This window comes from Glycine max, chromosome 4 (assembly GCF_000004515.6).
Source record: "Glycine max cultivar Williams 82 chromosome 4, Glycine_max_v4.0, whole genome shotgun sequence".
Lineage (NCBI taxonomy): Eukaryota > Viridiplantae > Streptophyta > Magnoliopsida > Fabales > Fabaceae > Glycine > Glycine max.
The window spans coordinates 8,584,305-8,608,255 of NC_016091.4; the positions used below are offsets into that span (position 1 = coordinate 8,584,305).

Below are 23,951 nucleotides of genomic sequence, written 5' to 3' on the forward strand. Positions count from 1 at the left end.
TTGAAATTTCCAGAATTTATATGGAGATTTTTTGTAGGAGGAATCCTCTAGACCATTTTTAGAGGGGCTGGATAGAAATCCCATTTTTTCAGAAAAGGCCACATCGTTAGAAAGACCTTTGTGAGGCTGTTTTACTTTTGGATAAAGATAAAGATAATGCTCCTGGTCCGGATGTCTTTTCATTAACCTTTTTATTTTTCCTGCTCATGATCTTCTTAGAGGTGTTTTTTGACTTGTGAGAAATTGACATCCTTTGTTACATTTTTTTTTTTATCAGCAAAGATAAGTATATATATAGATAATAGAGTACCAGAGGTACTAAATTGCAGTTGTTTTGTTGCCCAAGCTGGTGGTTCGAGAAGATAAGTATATATACATCCTTTGTTACATGATTCAATTTCATAGATTCTGGTTCATTTGTTTTCTTGAGAGGTTGTCTTTGTGCTCTTTCTTTGTACTATTCAAAAGCTTGGATCATATAAACAATATACACACTCCAGCTTTAGGGGAGTGTAGAAATAAAATCCATGTACAGTGTACAGATTACTAGGCTCATTACATTATCCTTTACTAGGTTCCTTATTTATGCTCTTTTCATATTTCTGTAAAAATTAAGTGTATCTTACTGTAAAGCTTAAATATAAATGGAAGTTCAGAGTTCAGTGTTTTTCTGTACAATCCAAACAAAATCCATTATCATATCCTTTGCACTCTTCTACCTTTATAATTTGTTTTCTATGAAAACAAATGTTTCTTTTACTATAAAGAAATTATAAAAGATAATTGCATTGTTTTCTAAATATTTTAGGCTGTACAACTGACATGTAGATTGGAGGTTAAAGAAATAGTTTTATGATGTCAGTAACTAGATATCTGGGTCTGATGCCTTCTTGTGTTTTTTTTGGTTTGTCCTAGGGGATCTGAGTCTACTAGATTGTTGAGCTTACAGTTCATAGGGAGGCTTTTGGTTGGCCTTCCTGCTGAGAAGAAGGGGTCAAGATTCTTTAATCTCCCAATGGGAAGATCCAGATCAATTTCAGATAACCAAAGGAAAATCAGAATGCAACCAATTTTCTTAGCTATATCTAATAGACTGTTCTGTTTTCCACAGACCGAGAATCTGTGTGCCACTTTATTTGATGTTCTTCTTGGTGGTGCTAGCCCCAAACAGGTAATATGACATATAGACCCCTCATGTTTCCCCCCCTGCTAGTTTAAATTACAAGGTTTAAATTGTGTGCTTGATAATGAGTTAAAGTGAATTAAGTTGCCAAGACAAAGTCTTTTACATTATGATGCTTATTGATGGTTACGCGCCTGAAATTTCTAAAGGAAGTTTTCTTTACAGGTTTTACAAAGACATAACCACCTGGAGAGGGTGAGAAGCAAGGGTAGTCATTTTTTACTTCCTCAAATGTTGCCTCTGATTTTCAGATATCTGTCTGGCTGTAAGGATGCACCCGCAAGAATGAAAATAGTCAGAGATTTACTTGACCTTCTTGATTCAAATGCTTCTAATATTGAAGCTTTTATGGTATGGCTCTTGAAAGCTCTTCTTTGTTTACAGGTGATGAATTGTTTTTTTAATTGATAATATTGTTAACAGGAATATGGGTGGAATGCCTGGTTAACATCATCTCTGAAGCTGGATGTGTTAAAAGAGTACAATGCCAAATTACCTGATAAAGGTGACTGTGGGATGGATGAGCTGCTCTTGGTGAGGAATTTGTTTTCCCTAGTTCTCTGTCACTATTTGCATTCTGTAAAAGGTGGCTGGCAACAGATGGAAGAGACAGTCAATTTTATTCTTATGCACTTTGAGGAAGTATGTTGGGAATCTGACTACACCTTGACATTATTCATTTTAATGATGCAAGAATGTGTTTATGATAGTTATTCTAGCCTAGCTATTATAGTCAGCATATATCATGTAATTCAAGTGATGATTTTGTGTCGAATTTTTGTTGTAGGGTGGCAATTCATATAGATTTTTTCTTCGTGATATATACGAGGATTTGATTCAGAATCTGGTAGAGCTGTCAGCTATGGACAATATTTTCATTTCACAGCCCTGTCGAGACAATACGTTATACCTTCTGAGATTGATTGATGAGATGCTAATTTCTGAAATTGATAAAGAACTCCCGGTATTGCGTTTACTAGCAATTTTTTTGTATGGATTTTTCATTTTTCCTTTATAAAGTTCAATGTTACAAGGAAAGAAAATTATGTGTGGAAGATGCAATATCCTTATATCAAATGTGGACATCTTTGTGACATAATACCCAAGTTTTATTGAAACTGCTATTATCTTACCAACATATAGATGCTGACAAAAGAATTGTATCTCATGGATGCTAAGTATTCAACAAGGTTTGGTGGACCAGTCCTAAAAATAACTAAGGGTTCTTCTCTAAATGTTTGAAGCTAAGAAATAAAGTAAAAACAAGTTTTCTCCAAACTTTATTATCATATCACTTGTACATCAGGAGATAATACTCTATAAAAGCCTTTGAGCCTACAATATGATAATGTCATGTGTTTAATGGTATTATATCATGCTTTTATTATCATATCACTTGTACATCAGGAGATAATACTCTATAAAAGCCTTTGAGCCTACAATATGATAATGTCATGTGTTTAATGGTATTATATCATGCTTTTATTTCTGTATATAATTAATTAATGAAGGGTATTGCGGCATAGATATAGACCTATGGTTGCCTAATATTTGCTTTCAAATGCTAATATTAGGTTACCGTAGCTCAATGTAGGGTAAAACCTGGGATGTACATATCACAGTACCTCTTGTACGGATTTATATCTTTTAATATATATATATATATATATATGTAGTGTTTTTAGCCCATTTAATACGTTATTCAAGACGTGCCATTTTTTTTCTTACAGTTTCTCGGAAGTGACTTTGATTGTCATGTTGATTTTGAAATGGAGTGTCACAAGGAGTATAGTTCTGCCTTAAAGGAAGTATTGGTAGAAGAAGCTGACGTGCAAACATCTAGGTATGAAAATGCAGAACCCTGCTACCCATGACACTACTTATGACAATGAAAACAAATATTAGTTGATGCTTGAGATAACTATTTACAATTTGATTCTGTGCACTTTCAGAAAATCACAGAATTCTAAGCAGCCAATACCAAATGATGATACAATTGAGGAGAAATGGTGGAATCTATATGACAAATTGTGGGTTGTTATTAGCAAGATGAATGGTAAAGGACCCAGCAATATGTTACCCAAGTCATCGTCATTTGCAGGACCGTCTCTTGGTCAAAGGGCTCGTGGTTTAGTTGAGTCATTAAACATTCCTGCTGCTGAAGTCGCTGCAGTTGTTGTAGCAGGAGGGATTGGCACTGCTTTAGCTGCAAAGCCTAACAAAAATGTTGATAAGGCTATGGTTTTACGAGGAGAGAGGTGTCCAAGAATTATTTATCGCCTTGTTATTCTGTATTTATGTAAATCCTCTCTAGAAAGAGCATCACAGTGTGTCCACCAGTTCATCTCACTTTTACCTTGCCTTTTGAATGCTGATGATGAGCAAAGCAAGAGCAGGCTACAACTTATTATCTGGTAACATTTCTACTAAATACATAAGAGCAAGTATATAAATTTAAAAGTTTATTCAACATGGATTATAGTTTTTGTCCCCTCTCCTCTCCCAATTAAAGAATGTGATTTTACACGGTGGGAAGTATCCCAATTGGTCATTTGACCACAGGAAGAAATATTTCCCTCTGACAGAAATGCCACAGATGTGTTTATGGGCACAAAAACCTATAACAAGCAGGCTCAAAGTCAATTCTCATTTTTGAGATTAAATTGTCAGAAACTAACTTTTGGTTTGGATGTTGGTAGGACACTGCTTTTTGTTAGGTCACAGTACGGAATATTGGATGATGGTGTTCGTTTTCATCTTTTATCACATTTGATACGGGAGACTGTCAATATTGGAAAATCAATGCTTGCTACTAGCATTGCGAGTCGAGATGATGCCTTTGATCCTAGCTACAATTCAAAAGATGCAGGGTCCATTCAAAATTTAATTCAAAAGGATCGAGTTCTGACAGCAGTATGTCTGAAAATATATTGTTGAATACATATATGTCTTCTTTCTTTGTTTTTTTTTTCAGGGGGGGGGGGGGTAATCTCCAATATCATTGAGAGAATTTAATAAGTTGATCACCTGATATTTCCAATTATTTGAAATATGTTATATGTTAACTTTTAAGACATTTCTAAGCCATGGGTTCACAATTAATCCATAATGTGAAACTTTTGTCGATTTTGTAAGAAAAATATCCTATATTAAGTTATCAGCATGTGAGCCCATGCTGCTCCCTGCATAGGATTGAAGTTACTTGATGACTGTCAGTTATAAAACTAATTAAGATCATCACATGAACTGAAATTTATTGCAAAACCTTTGGTCAAACAATGCATAAAATGTTTTCATACTTGTTAATCTTACTCATCAATTTAGTTTTTTCATTCCCTGCTAGACTATTTCCATTCTATATGAATGATCATGGAGGCATCTTAAATATGAATGAAATTATTATTATTTACCTCTTTGGCTATGGTTAATGCAATGTTTTGTTGTATGACACATGTTTATACCTTACCTTTTCTACAACCCTTGTGTTTCTGTCTACCACTGGTGCTATTTTGTGTTTTTCACTGATGCCTTTCACTTTTCAGGTCAGTGATGAGGCTAAATACATGAAGACATCTAAAATTGACCGCACCCAGCAGATACAGGAGCTTCATTCTAGAATAGATGAAAACTCCTTGGCAGAATCTAGCAGTAAGAAAGCTTTTGAAGACGATATACTAAGTAGCTTGAACTCTGTTCTTGCTACTGATGATAGCAGAAGAGCTGAATTCCAGCTTGCTTATGAGGAAAAGCAGCAAAATGTTGCTGTAAGCATAACATTATTTTATATATTTATTTATTTGTTAACCCTGCTTTTTGATCATAAAAGAGGTGAAATTTAATATCAGTATGTTTGTTAACAACCAGGGTTGCTTTTTTACAGGAAAAATGGATACACATGTTTCGTTCTTTAATTGATGAGAGGGGTCCGTGGTCTACTAACCCTTTTCCAAATTCTGTTGTAACACACTGGAAACTTGATAAGACAGAAGACACATGGCGGCGCAGGCCAAAACTAAGGCAAAATTACCATTTTGATGAAAATCTGTGTAGTCCTCCTGCCATTGGTAGTGGGGTTGCTACTCCTGTCAATGAAAGTAATCCTGGTTTTGTGGGTTATGTACCTGAACAAATGAAGCAGCTCTTGCTGAAAGGGATGAGAAAAATAACTGATGAGGGAACTTTGGACATTAGTGAAACCAATACTGTAATAAGTGGACAAAATTCTCAAATTCCCACTGATTATTCAGAATGTCAATCCTCAGACTTACTAAAGGATGCCAGTGACAGAAAGGATATTGTGCAAGAACGAAAAGATACTTCCTCTTCTCCTGAAACAGAAGCTAGTGAGGTATGTGGTATGAAGGAATATGATCTCTTGATATTTAAAGGGTGTCTGAAACAGTAATGTTGATGTTGTGCCTAATTTCAATTTTCAGGTGCTTGTATCAGTTCCATGCGTTCTTGTGACCCCAAAGAGAAAATTAGCTGGTCATTTGGCAGTGATGAAAAATGTTTTGCATTTCTTTGCTCAATTCTTGGTAGAGGGTACTGGTGGATCATCTGTTTTTAGAAACTTTGATGCCTCAATTAATTCTGATCTGACCAAGTCTGATCTAAAACAAAGATCATTGAAGTGGCCTGTTTCTGGTATGGATCCTCAGAAGGGAACTGCAGTCGGTAACATAGAGCTAATAAATGGAAATGGATCTGTTAAACTTATGAGATGTGTTAAACGCCATCGAAGATGGAGTGTGGCCAAGGTTGGTTTACTGGTTTCATTTTCTTAATTTCTTCACATATTCTTTTTTACAGATTGAAATTTGATTGTCCCTTTTTCTTTCTTTTCTTTTGGGTGACTCTTTGTCTGATTATCACTTTAGATAAAAGCTGTTCATTGGACGCGATATTTGCTCAGATATACTGCAATAGAGATATTCTTTAGTGATTCAGTTGCCCCAGTATTTTTAAACTTTGCATCGCAGAAGGATGCAAAAGATATAGGAAACTTGATAGTTACTACAAGAAATGAATATTCATTTCCCAAAGGAAGTGGAAAGGATAAGAGTGGATCTATTAGTTTTGTTGATCGACGAGTGGCACAAGAAATGGCAGAAACTGCCAGAGAAAGCTGGAGGAGAAGGGATATAACAAACTTTGAGTATTTAATGATTCTCAATACACTTGCTGGAAGATCTTATAATGATCTGACACAATATCCCGTTTTTCCTTGGGTCTTGGCTGACCACTCATCAGAGGTTCTTGATTTTAACAAATCATCTACATTTCGAGATCTCTCAAAGCCTGTTGGAGCGCTTGATACTAAACGATTTGAGGTTTGTTTGTTCTATTATTATTTAAAATGTGGATGGATTGGTCTTTTTTTTCTCTTCTTTTTTAATTATCATTCTTAGTGTACGCTTCTTAAATTTAGGTATTTGAAGATAGATACCGTAACTTCTGTGATCCTGATATACCCAGGTAATTTGGTCAGGCTTGGTTTAGGATTTCCAGTGATCCTTTATTTATCTCTCACACACACACACAGATAGATAGATAATTTTCTGTCATGTAATGGTGTTTGTCTATTGATGCAGTTTCTACTATGGATCTCATTACTCAAGTATGGGCATTGTGCTTTATTACCTTCTTAGATTGGAGCCCTTTACCTCTCTTCACCGTAATCTGCAGGTATCGGAATTCACAACATATTTTCAAAATTTATTACCTGATTTGTATTTTATATTCAATTAGATGGTAGATATGGTGTTCTTTCTACTATTAGTCTAGCATGAAATGTCTTGCAATGAATGTACCACAGTTTTTTAGCGACTGTTTTCCTTTACCCCCTTTTTTCTGGTAAATAATTTTTACAAAAGATAATAATTGTTGAAGTTTAGGGTGAACCCTAGCATAGTGGTAAAGTTGTGCCTTGGTGACTGGTTGATCATGGGTTTGAATCCGGAAACAACTTCTTTGCATATGCAAGGGTAAGGTTGCATACGATGACCCTCCCTCATACCTTTGCATAGCGAGGAGGCTCTGGGCACACTGGGGTAGTTAGTTTTTTTTCTAATAATAATTGAAATTATAATGTTTTGGTAAGGAAGGACAAATGGAATTCGGTATATTAGAGATAAATGTGTAGGATGTTACTTTTCCTTGTATGCTAGCTCTCTATGGGCCAAGTCTTTTTGCTGGCCCACTGTTAGTTAGGTCTGTCTATATATAAAATAGACAGTTATCCATCTTGTATCATTTGTAATTGAGTCATAATAATAGTTACATTTTAGTTATGTTTTTTTTTTCTCTCTCACTATTCGTTATTGTATCAAGAGCATTAGACCGTAATGAATTGGAATTTTTCTCCCACCTTGATCCATGCTCAACTATTGTGATCAGTCTATTGGCCTCACCTAGATGGCATTCATTTCCAGTCTATTGGCCAGCAGCACAATGACATGTTGACAGGGAGATTTCTGGAGGAGGAAATAAAGGATGCAGTTTGGGGGTGTGGAAGTGACAAAAGTTCGGGACCAGATGGCATTAATTTTAAGTTCATCAAGAGATTCTGGAATTTAGTGAAACCGGATGTTCTATGGTTCTTGGATGAATTCCATGTTAATGGATCTTTCCCAAAGGGATGTAATGCTTCCTTCATAGTCTTAATCCCTAAGGTGACAAATCCACAGTCTTTGGACGAGTACAAACCAATATCGCTCATTGGATGTATGTACAAGATAGTAGCTAAGTTATTGGCAAACAGACTGAAGAAGATTATGCCAATCTTGATTGATGAAAGACAATCCGCTTTTATAGAAGGGAGACATTTGCTACAAAGTGTGTTGATAGCAAATGAAGTGGTGGAAGAGGCTAAAAGGAGTAAGAAGACATGTCTAGTTTTTAAAGTTGACTATGAGAAGGCATACGACTCGGTTTCATGGGATTTTCTCGTGTACATGCTAAGAAGAATGGGCTTCTGTGATAAATGGATCTAGTGGATAGTGGCACGTTTAAAATCTGCATCTATTTCGGTTCTAGTTAACGGCAGCCCCTCGGCGGAGTTCTTTCCACAGAGAGGCCTTCGTCAAGGGGACCCACTAGCACCTGCTCTCTTCAATATTGTGGCAGAGGCATTAAATGGACTGATAAGAGAAGCTACTCAGAGAGACCTGTATCGGGGGTTTGTAGTGGGAGCAAACAAAGTTGAGATAAGCATCCTTCAATACGCGGATGACACAATCTTTTTTGGAGAGGCATCGCAGGAGAACATTAGGGCGATTAAGGCCATTCTCAGAATTTTTGAACTTGCATCAGGCCTTAAGATTAATTTTGCAAAGAGTAGTTGTGGAGCAATTGGAATGCCGGAGACTTGGAAGTCTGAAGCAGCCAGTTGGCTGAACTGTAGCTTGTTGTCCTTTCCATTTGTCTACCTAGGAATACCTATTGGTGCAAATCCGAGGAGGGGCCAAATGTGGGATCCTATTATAAAAAAGTGTGAGAGAGCATTATCCAAGTGAAAACAAAGACACCTGTCTTTTGGGGGGAGAGTAACCCTTATCCAGTCAGTCCTAAATTCTATTCTCATTTATTTTCTGTCTTTTTTCAGGATACCGAAGAAGATGGAGGATAAGCTAGTTGGATTGCAACGAAGATTCTTATGGGGAGGCGGTCCAGAAAATAACAAGATTGCGTGGATTAAATGGGACAAAGTTTGCCTACCAAAAGAAAAGGGGGGACTGGGGTGAAGGACATAAACACCTTCAATCTTGCCTTACTAGGCAAGTGGAGGTGGAATCTATTCCAGCAGGAGGGACAGCTATAGGCAAGGATATTGGAGTCAAAATATGGTGGTTGGAGGGGATTGGATGAAGCACCGGGGTGTACTAAAGAATCAATGTGGTGGAGGGACCTAAAGATAGCTTTTCAGTCTTCACAACAGGGACAAGAGCTAAAAAGAGGGATACAGTGGAGGGTGGGAAGTGGAGATAGGATTGAATTTTGGGAGGATGAGTGGATAGATGGTGATGTATCATTGATAACAAAGTACCCCAGATTGTACCTAATCTCGTGCCAACAGAATCAACTAATTCAGCAGATGGGAGGTTTTAGGGATGAGGAATGGGAGTGGAACTTATCATGGAGGCGGACATTGTTTGACAATGAGATACCAATGGCCACTAACTTTCTAAGAGACATCGATAGTAGGACTATACAGCTGAATAGAAGGGATGAATGGGTGTGGTTGGCAAATAATACAGGGCAATACACGGCGCAGAATGCTTATAATCTAATGAGGGGGATAGAAGTTGATGGGATACAGGATGAGGCCTTTGAGGAGCTGTGGAAACTAAAGGTGCCATCTAAATATGCAGTATTTGCGTGGAGATTATTCAGGAACAGGCTGCCTACTAAAATAAATTTGCATAGGAGACAAATCGAGGTTGTGGATAGGAGCTGCCCATTTTGTAGAAATATGGAAGAGGATGCAGGACACTTGTTCTTTCATTGTAGGAAAATCATTCCTATCTGGTGGGAATCAGTATCATGGCTGAACATCTCTGCAGTTTTCCCGAATGATCCAAAGCAACATTTCCTCCAACATGGGTTGATAATGGCTGGGGGGATTAGAACTGCTAGATGGAAATGCTGGTGGCTGGCAGTAACTTGGAGTATTTGGCAGAAGAAGAATAAGACTATATTCTCTAACGACTCCTTCGACGCCAACAAAGTGATTGACGACGCAGCTTTTCTATTGTGGACATGGCTATCCAACTTGGAGAAGGACTTCTCACTACCTTTCAATCAGTGGTCTAGTAACATTAGAGAAGGGTTTTTTATTAATATTGAAAAGATACTTACATTAGTAACATTTCCTATCATGCTGTAGCCTGCTTGGTTCCTTCATAGACTCTATTTAGTCTGTTTTGGAACCATTCGGCCATCTACCTATATGTATTTCAGTACCTCTGGTACTCTTTAATATATATATAAATACCTATCTTTGCTGATAAAAAAAAAAAAACTATTGTGATCAGTCAGTCCCTTTCCCTTCTCATTTGTCTTCAATGGCTGCATCATCTTCTGCACTGATGACGTTCTTACATACAATTTCAAAGAAACTCAACATGAAGAATTATCTCATGGAGTCATCAAATAATCAAAGTCTTGTCTTCGGTGAATTTCTTGAAACAAGTCTTGTCTTCGGTAAATTTCTTGCTTGGTAGCAACAAAATCAATTCAATTGCTGCTCTCAATTGCTTGGTCACCCTTGGCTATCCATGCCTTTTATTTAAGTAATGTTCTCTCTCTCTCTCTTACTAAACTTTGTCATGCTGCAATTAAGGCCAGCTAAGGGTGACCACAACTTGGGAGACTTTCAACACCCTTTCATGCCATGGGAGACTTTCAACACCCTTTCATGCCAATGTCTATGGGGAGAGGTAGAGAGAGGCCAAGAAGGACATTGGAGAAAGTATTAAAAGAAATCCCATGGTAAATACTATCCTTGAGAATATTTCTATCAATGAGCAAAATGTGTATAGTTAGGGGAGAGAGAATGAGTAGAGAGAGAAACAGGGGAGAGAGAAACGCGGGGTGGGAGAGAGTTAGGACTAGAGGCAAGACAATAGTGAGAGATAGAGTGAGCTTTCACGTGGATCCTCGACGGACATACTCCAGCAATAGGGATGGTCAACAGCAAAACTACAAACGAGAAAACTGGAGGGATAAGCAGGATGTTTCGACCTTCTACTTCACAAGATTTTCAGACGACATCACAGAACAGGACCTGTGGTATCGCTTCAGGAAGTGGGGTGATTTGAGGGAGATTTTCATCTCAAAGCAAAAAAACAGGAATGACAGGAGATATGGTTTCGCTAGATTCAAGGGAGTGAAGGATGCGCATGAGTTAGCTAGGCAACTGGACCAGATTGTCATCGGAGGCTTGAAGTTGTACGTTAACATACCTAAATATGAGAGGGACAAGGCAATGAAGGCAGCGACACTACCAGTACCAAACAGGCATGAGGGGAAGCAGCAAAAAGAAGGACCACATCGAGGTCAGCATCAAGCAACAAGGTTTTCAACCTCGTATGCGGAGGTAGTGGCCAGAGACAGCTACAAACATGGCCAGCCAAAGGGATCATACAAGGAAGCTACCTAGCGAGCTGAGTCTCGATCATCGTTACACCTAGACATCCCAATGAATGACAAGCAGTGGTTCAGACAAGCTTGGGTCGGGTGTCTGAAAGACCTGAGGTGGTACGATAGACTTGAAGAAGACCCATTATGGGACTTCAGAGCAGAAATAACCCCAAAGTACATGGGGGATGACATGGTGTTTTTACTCGGGTTTACGAACGCTTCAGCTGAACGCATGGCGAAGGAGGCAATGGAGGAAGAACATTCCATGTTTTACTCGCTGGAGAAATGGCACCCGAGCCTAAGAACGGGACAAAGAGTAGCTTGGGTTCACTGCTGGGGCATTCCACTCGTAGCCTGGGATAGGAAGTATATTCAGCAGATTGTGGCTGCAATAGGGGAACTGGTGGATCTCGATGACGTTACAGAGGAGGCTCGAAGGGTGGACCATGCTAGGGTGCTCATCCGTACGCCATGGAGCCCGACCATCCATCACATCGTAAATCTCGACATCGGGGAGGAAGTGTACCAAGTGCAGGTGGTGGAGGAACTTAGTTCAGGCTTGGAAGAAATCGACTCCGACGACAGTTGCTTGGGCTCGCCGACAAAGGATACCACGGGAGCATCCAGCGACGACGAGACGACAGAGATGAATGGTACGAAAGCAAAGAAACCGCGGGCTACACCAAGCGTCAACAAGGCACGGAGTATCGAAGTATTGGCACCGCCGGCGACGAAGATCCACGATGGTGTTTTAACCAGCAGTCAACCCGCTGGCATTGGATCGATGGACGCTCACTCTGTCCAGCGGATAAAGCCGCACAGTCCGACACCTAGTGTAAGGGACACCTGCGATGTCGTCACTGCCTGCCACGTGGCACAACAGGAATTGATGGAAGGATTATTGGACTTGCGATTTGAACGAAATCAGAAGAGGGAAGGGGAGCAGGTGGGGGTGGTCGAGAAAATCGAGGGGGTAGAAAAGGAACACAAAAAAGGAAAGCTAGAAGCTGTAAGTGATGGTGCCGTGAAAGGGAAGCTTACTTATGCGGGAGAAGTAGCACGTGAGTGCCAGCTGGAAAAAGAAGTTGGGGGCAATGGGTTGGGCTTTTCTACCCACACCCCCATTGTTAACAAGACCAAGTGCGGAACAGCCCACAAACATTATTTTCCGCCCTCAACAGCAACTTCAAACGTTACTCTCGAACAAGGAGGAATCAAAGGCAAAAAACAGTGGGTTGTCTGAAGGAACAAAATTTGCTAGTGAACACACATCAGTAGCAAATTTTAGAAAATGACAAAGGTGCTTCTCCCAATAGTGGGCACTCGGGACAGAAAGAAGGCACACCAGTTACGAAAGACATACAGCTTGCAAATAGTAATTTCACTTCTCAGCCAGTGGAGGCAAAAGATATTTTGAAAATGGCTAAGGTGTTGGGGATGACAGGTGAAACAGACCAAGAAAGGCTGATCAACAAAATTGAGGAAATGGAGGAAAGGGATTTGAAGGAGGCAGAGAGATTGGGTGCAAGAACACAAAACCCATGAATATTATTTTCTACAATGTAAGAGGCTTAGGGAGGGGGGTAAAATAGGCCGCAATCAGGAGAATGGTCCGTAAAGAGAAAATTGACCTGTTGTATATGCAAGAGACTAAGAAAGAAAACATTGATGTGAGCTTGTGCCAAGCTTTGTGGGGGGACAAGGAGGTAGGGTGGGAATGGCAGCCAGCAGCAAGTACTACAGGCAGGTTATTGTATATATGGAGTGAAGAAGTTTTCAAGTTACAAAACAAAGTCATTGGTAGTGGCTTCATCTTGTTGGTAGGCCAATGGCTTAAGGAGGCTCAACAAGTCCATATTGTAAACATATATTCACCATGTGATGTTCAGAGCAAGAGAAATCTTTGGGAGACAATAAAGCAGCTGAAATTTTGGGGGATTTCAACAATGTCAGAAACAATTCAGAAAGGCTAGGCAGCTGTCACAGAGGAGAGGGGGACAATAGTATAAGGGAGTTTAATGAGTGGATTGAGGATTTGGAGGTAGAGGATGCACCATGGATGGGAAGAAAGTTCACCTGGTAACAGCCAAAAGCAAGCTTGATAGATTTCTGGTGTCACCTGATTGGATTACCAAATGGCCAGCAACCACGCAATGCACTTTGGTCAGAAATTACTCAGATCATTGTCCGATTATCCTCAGGTCGAAATCTATTGATTGGGGACCTAAACCTTTTAGGGTTTTGGATTCTTAGCTCTAGACAAATCCTTTGTCAGAGTTGTGCAGGATTGCTGGTCATCTACCCAACATAGTGGGTGGGGGGCCTACATACTCAAAGAAAAGATAAAACGACTCAAAAATAGATTGAAGATATGGAATAAGGAGCAATATGGGGACACATACAAGAAGGTAAAGCAGATCCAGGATGAGCTAAACAACCTTGAAGAGATGACAATGGATAGGCAATTATCACCTCATGAGGCAATCTTTAGAAAGCAGCTACAGGAAAAACTGTGGGTGGCTGCCCACTCACATGAGTCCTTACTTAGGCAAAAGGCAAGAACAAGATGGATTAAAGAGGGAGATTGCAATTCAAGGTACTTTCACCTCATGATCAACTCGTCTCGTAGAAGCAGCCTATTGAAGGGAATCATGATTGAGGGATCCTGGGTTGACGAACCTCATAGGCTGAAAGAGGCAGTTAGAGAGTTTTTTCTACAAAGATTTAAAGAGCCAGAGCTTCTCAGACCCAAACTTGATGGAATACGGTTCCAGGTACTCAACCATCATCAGAATGTTTCACTGATAGCTAGATTTTCGGAGGAGGTAAAAGAGGCGGTTTGGGAGTGTGGAAGTGGGAAAAGCCCGGGTCCAGATGGCCTTAATTTCAAGTTCATTAAGAAGTTCTGGCAAACCTTCAAGCCTGACATCCTTCGTTTCCTAGATGAATTCTATGTGAATGGAATCTTCCCAAAGGGTTGCAATGCGTTGTTCATAGCCTTAATCCCTAAAGTTTCTGATCCGCAAGGATTGTCGGATTACAAACCTATTTCACTGATTGGATGTATATATAAGATCGTCAGCAAGCTTTTGGCCAAAAGATTAAAGAAGGTGATGCTGATCATTATAGATGGAAGACAATTAGCGTTCATAGAAGGTAGACACTTACTACATGGAGTGCTAGTTACAAATGAGGTGGTGGAAGAGGCTAAGAGAAAGCAAAAGCCATGCCTTGTGTTTAAAGTAGACTATGAGAAGACATACGACTTAGTCTCATGGAATTTTTTGTTCTATATGATGAAAAGGATGGGTTTTGGTCCTAGATGGATCAAATGGATCGAGGGCTGCTTATCATCTGCGTCCGTTTCAATTTTGGTGAATGGAGTGGTGGACAAGTTGGTATGCATTCAAAGAAGGTTTCTCTGGGGTGGTGGAGTCGATCAACACAAGATTGCATGGGTCAAGTGGGAGACAGTATGCCTCCCTAAAGACAAAGGAGTTTTGGGAATTAAGGACATCAACAAATTCAATCTTGCATTACTTACCAAATGGAAGTGGAACCTATTCAATCATGGTGGAGAGCTATGGGCAAGGGTTTTGGAATCAAAGTATGGCGAATGGAGGGGTTTTGATGAAGCATCAAGTAATAGTAATATCTCGTTATGGTGGAGAGATCTAAAATTGGTCATCCATATTCCGCATCATGAGACCGCTCTTTAGGGAGGGATAGTGTGGAAGGTGGGGAAGGGTGACAAGATCAAATTTTGGGAGGACACGTGGCTTGATGGCGACACAACACTACTTGCAAAATATCCTAGGTTGTATCTAATTTCATGCCAACAGAATCAGACAATTCAAGAGATGGGAGCTCAGGAGGGTAATGGATGGGAGTGGAAATTCAACTGGAGAAGACACTTGTTCGACAGTGAGCTTCAGATGGCTGATTGCTTCCTCAAGGATGTGAATGGAGCTATTATTCAACCTCACAGAAGGGACGCTTGGATTTGGAAACCAGACCCGAGTGGACAGTTTTCAGTAAGAAGTGTCTACCATGTGTTGAGAGGAGAGGAGCTTGAGGGGGACGATGTAAAGGTATTTGAAGAGATATGGAAGCTAAGGATCCCACCTAAATTTGCTGTTTTTGCATGGAGATTACTTAAAGAAAGATTGTCATCCAAAGAGAATTTGAGAAGGAGACATGTGGAAATTATTGATGCATCTTGCCCTTTTTGTAGGAATTCCAATGAGAATGAAGCACACTTGTTTTTTCTCTGTGACAAAATCCTCCCTTTATGGTGGGAATCGATGTCGTGGGTGAGCATTCAAGGTACTTTCCCTCTGAACCCAACGCAACATTTCTCCCAACATGTGAATTGTTTGGCCAAGGGTATTAGGGATACAAGGTGGAGGTGTTGGTGGCTGGCCCTTACATGGGCAGTGTGGCAGCAGAGGAACAATATAATTTTTTCAAATTGAACTTTTGACGGCAACAAGGTGATGGAGGATGCTATTTTTACTCTATGGACGTGGTTGAAGGGTTTTGAGAAGGACTTCGATATTCCCTACTGCCATTGGTCGTCTAACATGTCATTGGCTTTTGTGTATTAGGTGGGGGTAGAAAGCAGAGGATCGGGTAGAGTTTTATCATTGTATTTTCCCAGCTTTGGTTCCTGTCGAGACTGTTTATAGTCTGATTTTGGAACCATCTGCCTGGAAGCTTATTTTCATGTATTCACTGTTCCTCTGGTACTTGATTATTTATATATATTTATCTTTGCCGAGCAAAAAACAAATGTCTATGGGCCTAGAGCATGGCAATGCAGGTGACCCAAAAATGGATCTAAAATAGACTCTGAAATCATTTTAGAATTTGGGCTTAGTGAAAGGGCCTAACTCATCCCATAAAACCGACTTGTAGGGTGAGGATTGCTCAAACTTTATAAGCTCTATTTAAGTTATATCTCTAGACTATGTGGGACTAAATACTCTCCCTCGAGGCTGCAATTAAAGCAACCCACAAAGAAACCATAATTAAGGCAGGCTAGGGGCGATCACTATTAAGGTGGCTCTTGTGTAAGAGGGTATGTAATGATTAGAGATACAAAATCTTTCAGGAATCTCCACACTGCAGCTTAAGTTTTTAGGTGAATTGGTCTTTAACATTTATTTTTGGTATATTATGTGGGACTAATTTTAATTCTTTCACAGGAAAGTATTCTATCTAGGTAGGGCCTTAGCCTGTTGTATGAACTGAAATTGAATTCATAAACGTATGTGTATGCCCTTTAATTATTCATCTTCTATTTCAAGGTACTTAACTATGACTAGCCAAGAGCTAGTTTCTTGGCCTTCTGTGTGTATTGTCCATTGCTTTGTATTGTCTTTCTTCTGTTTTTATCTTTTTTTTCCCTGATATTCACAGTACACCACAAATCATTTTTGCTAATGCTTTTTCTTTGTTGTTGTCAGGGTGGTAAATTTGATCATGCTGACCGTCTTTTTCAAGGTATTGAGGGTACCTACAGAAATTGCCTTACAAATACTAGTGATGTGAAGGAGTTAATACCCGAGTTCTTTTACATGCCTGAGTTTCTTGTCAATTCAAACTCTTATCATCTAGGAGTTAAACAGGATGGTGAACCTATTGGGGATGTTTGCCTGCCTCCTTGGGCTAAGGTACATCAACTATATGCAAAACAGAGTAGCATACTTGAGCAATGCTGGTGGCAATTATTAATTTATGATCTTTTACTGAACCATTTTATTTGAGGCTCAATAAAACCTGAGTTCATTTTCTCTACTCAAATCTAAATAAATAGACAGGACTTCATTAGAAATTGTTTACACAGGGTTCACCTGAAGAATTCATTAGGAGAAATCGGGAGGCCCTTGAAAGTGAATATGTTAGCTCAAATCTTCATCACTGGATAGATTTGGTATTTGGTTACAAGCAACGTGGAAAACCTGCTGTAGAGGTATACATCAAGATCACATTTTTTTTTAAATGACCATTTATGCAAATTAGAATTGGCTAAACTTTAAAAACTCAGGTTTGTTGAGTTGTTAAAATTTGAACATTGAATATAGGCAGCAAACATCTTCTACTACTTGACTTATGAAGGTGCTGTTGATCTGGAAACAATGGAAGATGATTTGCAAAGAGCAGCTATCGAAGACCAGATAGCCAACTTTGGTCAGACTCCAATCCAGATATTTCGTAAGAAACACCCGAGAAGAGGGCCACCTATTCCAATTGCACATCCTTTGTACTTTGCTCCTGATTCTATTAGTTTGACTTCCATTGTTTGTAATACAAGTCAATATTCATCTGCTATGCTTTATGTTGGTCTGATGGACTCGAATATTGTCCTTGTGGACGAGGGTCTCAATTTGTCTGTAAAGATGTGGTTGACAACTCAACTACAGTCTGGTGGAAATTTTACATTTTCTGGTTCCCAGGTTAGGCTTGGTTTCATCAGACACTGAAAAATACATTTGGATATTTATTTGGTGTATTTTTATTAGAATTATGTTTGGTTTCATAAGTAATGAAACAAACTCTAACTTTCAGCAGGATCCATTCTTTGGAGTTGGTTCTGACATACTTTCTCCACGCAAAATTGGGATTCCTGTGCCTGAAAATGTTGAACTTGGAGCTCAATCTTTTGCAACAATGCAATCACCCTCTGAGAATTTCTTAATATCATGTGGCAATTGGGAAAATAGTTTTCAGGTCATATCATTAAGCGATGGCAGAATGGTACAGAGTATCCGACAGCACAAGGATGTGGTGAGCTGTGTTGCAGGTATGTTTAATGGTTCAGAAAGGATTCCTAATATGGTGACTACATAATTACCATTAATGCCCTGCAATATACCGTCTTGTTTGTTTAAGAGTGGCATCCATTCCTTAAATCTGTTTTTTTTTTCTTGTGATCTTCCCTATTCAATGAAGTGATAAAGATTTTTTTTTTTTTAAGCCTAGAGCCCTAAATGCAATCATTATGGTCATTGTTAGAATATATGAAAAATATCCTATAATATCTTTATCAGATAGTGTTGGAAAAGCCACCTAAATTATGGTCACCCCTAGATAGAAGGGTGTGTTGAAAGTCTGATATGGTGGGTAGCCATCGGCAAAAGCGGGACATGTTGAAGTCTCACATTGACTAAAGATAGTGTCAAGATAGACTATATAAGTGGGGAGCAATCCTCACCTTACAAGCCAGTTTTGTAGGGTTGAGTAAGACTCATAACTCACTTTCTTACAAATAGCATGTTTAATACATGCTAACTATAGAAACCTCATGATAGAAGATTGATGTAGCACCCATTGAGAAAATCGGTTAAGGTGGTTTGGGCATGTACAAAGAAGGCCACAAGAGGTGTCAGTTAGAAGAGTAGATTGCATGATTTTTAGCCCAGGGAAAATGAGAAGAGGGGGACCAAAAAGGAAGTTTGAAGAAATCATCAAGGGAGATCTCAGATTTCGTAATATTTATGAAACTTTGGTTTTTAACCTTGTTGAATGATGTCGTGTGATCCCTGCAGCCGATCTCACCTAGTGGGATAAGGCTTTGTTGTTGTTGTTGTTGTTTTATTGTACTCTAATGATGTAATTATATATAAGATGCACGTGTGGACATACGACGCACAACATTCAGATATATTATATCTTGGAATAATTTAGAGTTTCTTAAGATTGGTTTCTTTATTACCTTATTATCTCATTATTTATATCCATATTTATTTAGATTAAGTGTCTAGTACAAATATATAAATAGGAATTGGTGGTTTTTCTTTTGTAATCATATTGTAACATGTCTAACAATTGTATATTTGAGTCAATATCAATTTCAGAATAGTCCTTCTCTATTCTCTTCATTTCAACCATCATTTTATTCTTAGATGTTTTCTTTGCTGTTGGTTGAAAGATTGAATTGCCAGTTTTGTATATCCGAAGGTAGCTACTGATACTTGTTATTTCTTTCCCATATATAAATGTCTCATTTGACAGCTTTCAGTGAGCGTTTTGTTAACATATAGTTTTGCATTGTGATGTTCAACCTTGAACCTTCTATTTCCTGCTCCTGTCTGACTAGAGAATGATATCTGAGCTGCAGTTACATCTGATGGAAGTATCCTTGCAACTGGAAGCTATGATACTACAGTAATGGTTTGGGAAGTTTTTCGTGGTAAAACTGCAGAAAAGAGAATTCGTAATAGTCAATCTGAGTTGCCCCGTAAGAATTATGTGATAATTGAAACTCCATGCCACATCCTTTGTGGGCATGATGATATAATAACTTGTTTATATGTTAGTCATGAACTTGATATTATAATCAGTGGATCAAAAGATGGAACTTGTGTATTCCACACCCTGCGAGAAGGTAGATATGTTAGATCCTTACGGCATCCGTCAGGCAGTCCAATTACAAAGCTAGTTGTCTCTCAGTGTGGCCAGATTGTGATTTATGCTGATGATGATCTTAGTTTGCACCTGTATTCAATTAATGGAAAGTATCTTGCTGCCTCTGAATCCAATGGACGCCTTAATGCTGTTCAATTGAGCAGATGTGGAAAGTTTTTGGTAGGCGCAGGTGACCAGGGACAGATTTTTGTTCGCTCTATGAACACCCTTGAAGTTGTTAAGAAATATCAAGGAGTTGGAAAGGTTTTGACATCTCTGGCAGTAACCCCAGAAGAATGCTTCTTAGCTGGCACAAAAGATGGAAGCCTCCTAGTGTACTCAATAGAAAATCCTCAGATTCGTAAAACTAGCCACAGCAAAAGTACAAAATCAAAACTGACATAACAGAAAATATAACAATACAGCAGAAGGTGCATGTGGAATTTTGAAAGTTAGAGGTGTTCCATGATGACTGTTTCAGGTAAAATGCCGTCAATTTTATGACTACTTGCTTCCTTTTCTTTTTTCTCTCTTGTATCAATACTTAGGATTGTGCTTGATTGCAGATTGCAGATTGCTTAATGCTTATCACATAAGAATTCCGATAGATTACTTCCCATGCACTTTAGTTATCCATGATTAACAATGTCTGTACCCTATTGTTCCTTACGGAAATTTGCCAGTCTGTTAAAGATAAAAAAGGGAAACATATAGAAATTACTAAAATTATTCAAATAATACCTGAGGTTTTTTTCATAATTATCCTTTAAGCATGATTGTTGGGGAACGCTTTTGAAGGTATCGGACTATCCTTCAAAGTACTATTGTTGACTTCTTGCTGACTATATTGCAAGTAACAAAGATGCATACTTTGGCTTTTTTTTTCCATATAAAATGTGTAGAAATTATTATTTGAGAGTTGACAATGTTGAGTGAAGACATGTTTTAGGAATGCCAGTCCGCATTTGTTCAAATTTATCTTGCAATGGTATTATATTAATAATAATTAATAATTACTACTGTTCTACAGGTTTACATTTCTGATGCTAATCTCAGTAGTAATGTTAAATGTTAATCACATTTGACTTTTAAATAATCAATTTCACTTTCACATTCTTAGAATGTGGATTTGGGTCTAATTTCACCCCAAAAGTTAGCTCATAACTGATGTAGGGCTTAGGTTTTTCCCAATACACCCCTTCACTCCTAGCACTTTTGGGTTTGATGCGTAGATAACATGGTGTGTGACCCGTTTAATGGATCTAAGATAATCTCTAATATCATCTTAGAATGTGGGTTTGAGTTTAAATCCCAAAAATTAACTCATAGAGTGAGGGTTGCCTTCCACTAATATAATCTATCTAGCTGATGTCCCAATACACATTTACCACATAAGAAAACCATTTATCAATTGAATTATTGTAATTAACCATTTATTTATTATACGTTATAATTGGTTAATGCAAGTTGTCTCAAAACTTGTAAGTAAACGTTAAAATCAGAGGTGACATCAATACTACTCACAATGCAAGTTTTGTCTTAGAACTCATAATTTTTCTTCAAGATATATATATTTGGAGCCGAACAACTCTGGTAATTTTAATAAATGGGTGACAGTTTGCCCTTGAATGTCTCTTTTCTGAACTTATCTTTCTCTATAGTGTTGATAATTTAAACTTGTCTTTTGAAAGTGGGTATGTTCAAAACGTGAGCCTTTCTTTTTATTGTTCTTACCACACTTTTGTATTGCTCTGTGTATGTTAATCTGTAGATAATATGAATAATCCACAATATTTGTTGATTGTACTTAGAAAAGTTACATCCAAAACGTACTATGATGTTTCTTCTTCTACACATGTTACAGGTGCACCCACTGACAATTGACAACATATTTGGGGTTATATGCTAAATTGCTGATATCACTTACGTGGTGATCTTCTCATTTTCTTCCTTTGGCTGTTTTGTGTATCATCCCCGTGAAGTGCTTGTGGATACTGTGAGATCAGAGATGAGTGAGTACCAGCTTTACCTGAATATAGAAAGCAGCAGCATATCTACTTCTTTTGTACTGTGGAATAGAAGAACTGGGTGGAGTATCATCTACTTTCTAAGCTCCTGGAATTAGGGAGGTAAAGACTTGGCGGGTTTGGTCATACATGTACATTATATTCGTTAATTCTTCAATAGGATTCTTGTGAACTAAAATTGTAGCTGTGCTATTATTTTTGGTTTTCTCTGTTAACACTTGGATTGTACAGACAGACAGGCCCTAATGCCTTATCATACAGGCGAAGGATAACTCTCCGCCCATGTCATGTATCTGCTGATGTTGCTCACTTTAAGGTCTATGAAATGAAATTTAAGGATACCAAGAACAATTGACTGGGAATATCGGCAACGGAGAATTATCACTCGTAAAACAGAATATCTTAGTTTCTTTGATTAAAACAGTATATTCTAACCTCTTAATTTACTTCCGCTTTGACCTTCTGCTTCTTTCATACCCTTGCCAATACAACCCTCAGTTTTTCTTGTTTATGCAATGGAACTATGCCAGGTTTGTGTTAAAATTTGGGCTTCACGATTATCAGCAACTTGTGTAGCTAAACAATCTCACGCAATAAAGCGGTTATCATTGAAAAATAAATAAAAAAAAGTGATTCTTAGATATAAGTCCATTCTTTGTAATAATCACGTGGCAAAAATTAAGTTTTAATATCATTGTTACAAATTTTCTTTTTTATTTTTTTTATCAGCAAATATTAGTTTTGTTAGTAGGATCAATCCCGCAACTTTTTTTTCTTAATTATCCAATTTATCTTATATCTTCATTTATATTAGTTGTGTAAAAAAAATTATATGACAATAAATAGATTTTACTAGCTCTTTTCTTAGATATAATACTTTTTTCAATTGTTTGTTTTTTTACATGACTTTTGTTAAGTTATCTTTATTTTTTATTAAAATAAACATGTATTATATCTTATAAGATTGAAGAAAAAGATTGACATACATTAGTTAATTAGATAGAAAGAGAGAGATGATGAGTGTTAATAATTATGACAAATTTTGGAAAAAAATACAAATTTAAGGTTATTAATTAAATTAATTAATTTTCTGAAAGAGTGTGAAATATTTAAGAGTTTTATATATATGGACAAAAGTAATATTTTTTAGGGGCATAAGGGTTAAGGGTTAGAATGATAAAAAAATCATGGATTCAAATTTTTTCACTAACATAACATGTTTGTCTATAAAAAAATATTTTTTAATGCAAACAAGAAAACTAAACATTAGATGTTAGTGTGCTATTACTTACTAAGTATTATTTCCTCCATACTGAAATCGAAGGGAAAAAAATACATTGTGTATTTGATTAAAAAGTAATTCTTAAATAATTTTTTATTATTTAATGATTGTTTAATTATGGTTTTAGTGTCTGAATTTAGGTTCTATGTTTTTTAGTCCCTAAAATTTAAAATATTTTCTTTAGTCCCTGAATTTTGATAAATTTTTTTTTAGTTTCTAACATAATAAATTAATATTTTATGTCAGTATTTAACATTTTGTGACGGTTTTTTAGCACTTAATAATAATTTTAAAATGTAAATTTAAAATAAACTAACATTATGACTTAATTTCAAAATCAATCCATTTTTTTTGCTAAATTAGTTTCAACAAATTTTAAAATAAGTATAAAAAATTATCTTTGGTATCAAAATTAGTTTTAAACAAGGTTTAATTACTGTTTGTTTTTGAATTTGAGATGTGTACTTTTTTTAGTCCCTAAAATTTAAAATTATTTCTTTTTGCTCTTGATTTTTGACAAATTACTCTTTTTAGTCCCTAGTATAATAAATTAATATTTTATGACAGTTTTTAATTTTCATAAATTAGTTTTTATTTTTTAACCGCTTGAATTTTCATTTTAAAAATGTCATAGTGCTAAATCGTCACAAAGTGCTAAAAATTTCATAAAGTGTCAATTTATTGTGTCAAGAACTAAAAAAAGTAAATTGTCAAAATTTCTAAAAAACCATTTTTAGATTTCAGGAAGTAAAAAAGCATACTCCCAAATTTAGAGACTAAAGCAATAATTAAGTCTTTAGTGATTAAATATCTAAAATATCTTTTATCTAATTGAAGTTTTATTTCTAATAATTTTCTCTTTATGCAATTAATGTAGATGATATTTTTGGAAATGAATTACTCCAAC

The 23,951-nt window shown here is 37.4% G+C and overlaps 1 protein-coding gene across 6 annotated transcripts in view; it reads left to right on the forward strand.

The window, feature by feature from the left end:
• Positions 1-22,113, forward strand: part of LOC100800789 (BEACH domain-containing protein B) — a 58,725-nt gene extending 36,612 nt beyond the window's left edge. For 5 of the 6 annotated variants that reach the window (XM_006578223.4, XM_006578225.4, XM_006578224.4 and 2 more), the window contains 19 exons: positions 916-1,171; positions 1,349-1,534; positions 1,607-1,825; positions 1,971-2,147; positions 2,914-3,026; positions 3,136-3,597; positions 3,883-4,096; positions 4,726-4,947; positions 5,064-5,531; positions 5,620-5,943; positions 6,064-6,516; positions 6,615-6,661; positions 6,778-6,871; positions 16,795-17,001; positions 17,175-17,300; positions 17,413-17,784; positions 17,897-18,131; positions 19,449-20,216; positions 21,600-22,113. In XM_006578223.4, coding sequence (XP_006578286.2) covers positions 916-1,171; positions 1,349-1,534; positions 1,607-1,825; positions 1,971-2,147; positions 2,914-3,026; positions 3,136-3,597; positions 3,883-4,096; positions 4,726-4,947; positions 5,064-5,531; positions 5,620-5,943; positions 6,064-6,516; positions 6,615-6,661; positions 6,778-6,871; positions 16,795-17,001; positions 17,175-17,300; positions 17,413-17,784; positions 17,897-18,131; positions 19,449-20,140 — 4,867 coding nt within the window. In that variant the 3' untranslated portion in view covers positions 20,141-20,216; positions 21,600-22,113. The remainder of the gene's footprint in view (positions 1-915; positions 1,172-1,348; positions 1,535-1,606; positions 1,826-1,970; positions 2,148-2,913; positions 3,027-3,135; positions 3,598-3,882; positions 4,097-4,725; positions 4,948-5,063; positions 5,532-5,619; positions 5,944-6,063; positions 6,517-6,614; positions 6,662-6,777; positions 6,872-16,794; positions 17,002-17,174; positions 17,301-17,412; positions 17,785-17,896; positions 18,132-19,448; positions 20,217-21,599) is intronic. The other variant, XM_006578227.4, reaches the window with a different exon arrangement.
• The last annotated feature ends 1,838 nt before the right edge of the window (positions 22,114-23,951 follow it).